At 38.7% G+C, this 2,813-nt stretch overlaps 1 protein-coding gene across 1 annotated transcript; it reads left to right on the plus strand.

Annotated features, from left to right (window-relative positions):
* Positions 1-235: 235 nt before the first annotated feature.
* Positions 236-2,419, plus strand: LOC112256240 (small integral membrane protein 19). Its single transcript, XM_024429340.2, has 3 exons — positions 236-490; positions 677-801; positions 1,651-2,419. The coding sequence occupies exons 1-3, from the start codon at positions 360-362 to the stop codon at positions 1,713-1,715; spliced, it is 321 nt and encodes a 106-aa protein (XP_024285108.1). The 5' UTR covers positions 236-359; the 3' UTR covers positions 1,716-2,419.
* The last annotated feature ends 394 nt before the right edge of the window (positions 2,420-2,813 follow it).

Here is a 2,813-nt window from a genome sequence, read left to right on the forward strand (position 1 = left end):
AATATTGAAATGTAATACCCCTGTCTGTTAGGTTTATGTACTCTTGTTTGTATATTTCTGTTTTTTGTATTTGTTATGTTCATAATTTATTTTTATTTTTATAATAATAAAAAAATTAAGAGAAGTGAAAATAATAATAATAAATAAGCAATGCACTTACTTCCTGTTTTAAAAAAAGTAATCGGGGCTGGTCTTTGTGAGGATGAAAACCCAATCACCGTCTAGTATTCGATTCCGGAAACAACGTCAGCCTTCTGTTTACATCGTAGGACGTATTCAGATAAATGTCGATGTATTGAATCTTATTTTTAGACACGTTTATACAAATAGAAACATACCTCACAATTTGTTTGATCGCAATGGGAGGTCATGGTGTGATGGCGAACGAGGAATCGTTGGATTACTCGGTGCACGAGGCGTGGAATGAGGCCACCAATGTCTATTTGCTCGTCATTCTGGTTAGCTTCGGACTGCTAATGTATGCTAGAAAGTAAGAGGCTCCTTTGTTTTTTTTGCGACCGACTGTTAATACATATATAAGTCTTTTGAACTAAATGTGTGTTTAATAACATGTTTTTGATACACTTTGATGTTACAATGCTTCCAACCAGCTAGTGCACATGAATGACAGTTTACTGTTGGGTCTCACTCGCTTTCCTCCTCTTCTCCCCATAAGAAATAAGAGGAAGATCATGAGGATATTTGCTCTGCCCCCCACAGCTGGAGCCACGACCGAACCGAACTTCTATGACAGTCTGCAGAAAGTGAGACTCCGCCAGCAGCTGGAGATGTACTCTCTTGGTGAGTTTGTCAGTCACAGTGATTGCCGGTTCTATCTAGCCTTTTGGGGGCCCTAAGCTAGACGCAAAACATTTTAGTTGCCCCCCCTTGACGGTGGAGGGAATTCTACACATTGTGCCATGGGGTGAAGAGAGATTTGCAATTTTATTATACATTTCATGCAATTCTACTCATTTTGCTTTCGGGCAGAGATACTTTATTTTGTGGTTTTACAGCAAATTTCCTGCAATTCTTCCTATTTTGCCATGAGGTGGAGTGACATTTTTGCCATTTTATAACACATTTTCTGCAATTCCACACATTTTGTAATGACTTAAGCCATGTTAATATGATATTTAAGTGAGAATGACTAACAAAATCAATGGGGACCCACTGGAGGTCAGGGCCTCCGGGCATGGTATTTGACCATGATACCTGCCTAGACTAACTACCAATCCAAACATTGTTAGCTGACATGGCTAATTAAGTGACTGCCAGTGCCTGACGTAATCAAGAGAAAGATGGCTGATGTACAACCAAGCGACCCCTTATGCCTGGAACGGCCCTGGTCTCAGTGCTGTTGCAGAATAATGCGTCAGTCAATGTTAGACTTGTGCTCACTTATGATAGAGCTTGGGGTCAAATGCATATTTAACAGAACAATTCTTCTATATACATTTTTATATTTCTGTCCATGATTAGGAACTGACCTCAAATCTGTTAATCACTCAAGTCAAATATATTTCTGGTTTATCAAATAGCTCTGTGTCATTCACTAATAAACTCTTAGCTCACACAGCACTTCTAAAATATCTAAATCAATCCCACTGTTTAAATTGGTATAATTCGGACTTCTTTATGCCTTAACAGCGAGGAAGTTTGACCAGCATCAACACCAAGGCCAGAGTGAGAGTGTTCAGCTCTCTATGGAATGAGACTACAACAACAAGGTAGCATGGCCCATCATCGTGCCTGTCTCTCCATCCCTCAGCCTCTTTGCTAAGTCTCATCATTACTACACTCCTGAAGAGGGCATGGGTACCAAGGAGGAAGAAGTCGAGGGTCAAGGAAGGTTTCTGTGATTAAGACGTCAAGTCAAATCGTTTGTGTTTGCACAATTGTTGCTGTACGATTTGAAACAAGGACTATAATGGATTTGGATATGAAGAATTACTGGATGTTCCCCCTGCAACATCTGTTTTTTGTTGTTTTTTTCATTTCTTTTGCCTTTTTAATGTATTTTATTAGTCATTTTTGTATTTTATTCAATGCCTTATTGGATTATGTGTGGATTTGTCACCCCATAGTGGTTTTAGGAGAACTTTCATCCAATGTTCAATATACATCCTGTACAGTGACAGTTCAAATAAGTCTTAAACTTGTAAAAAAAATATATATATATATATATTACAACAATAACAATTTCATTTAGCATATCTATTTAAATGTTTGGTTGTCAAGAACTGTTTCATTTCCCAGTTTCTGATCCTCCTATAGATTCCTTATTATGGCATTACTGCTGGGAAAGCTTAAAAGTGTTGAGAGTTGACTTTTACCCAATCCACTTGCTTTTTCTAAAAAGGAAATGAATTGCTATTATTACTCTGGGTCAAAATAAACTAAAAAACAAGGGACCAAGGAATTGTATTACTTTTTGCTTGATTTCACCCTCTCCCTCCCTCCACTTCTTTTGTAATAATTCATTTAATAGCACAATTCTCAGAGCAGAAAGTTAGGTCTGGTGCGTGTGTTTTTTGTAGAGCAAGATGGGGTAGGTGTTTGGGAGGCAGTGATTGAGGAAGGTGACATTTTGCATCAGGGGCCTAGCAGAAAAGTTGGGCCTCTAATCCATCAAATAAATAAATAAAACATGAGTCAGAGGAAAGCCGTGGCCCAGAAACACAACACAAAAGAGGCCAAACAAATGTGTGTGGACGTCCTTCGGAGGTAGTGTAATGGAAAAATGATTACTACTCGCGGCGGCGAAATGGCACACTGATTAAACGCATCAATACATCAACGACCGGAGCGCA

The sequence above is a fragment of the Oncorhynchus tshawytscha genome, linkage group LG08, assembly GCF_018296145.1.
Source record: "Oncorhynchus tshawytscha isolate Ot180627B linkage group LG08, Otsh_v2.0, whole genome shotgun sequence".
Taxonomy (NCBI): Eukaryota; Metazoa; Chordata; class Actinopteri; order Salmoniformes; family Salmonidae; genus Oncorhynchus; species Oncorhynchus tshawytscha.

What these genes read in the sequence shown, in the direction of transcription:
- LOC112256240 (XM_024429340.2), top strand. Translation starts at nt 360, where the DNA reads ATGGGAGGTCATGGTGTGATGGCGAACGAGGAATCGTTGGATTACTCG. An exon ending in CTGCTAATGTATGCTAGAAA is followed by an intron (nt 491 to 676) that starts GTAAGAGGCTCC and finishes TCTCCCCATAAG; the next exon opens with AAATAAGAGGAAGATCATGA. An exon ending in GCTGGAGATGTACTCTCTTG is followed by an intron (nt 802 to 1,650) that starts GTGAGTTTGTCA and finishes ATGCCTTAACAG; the next exon opens with CGAGGAAGTTTGACCAGCAT.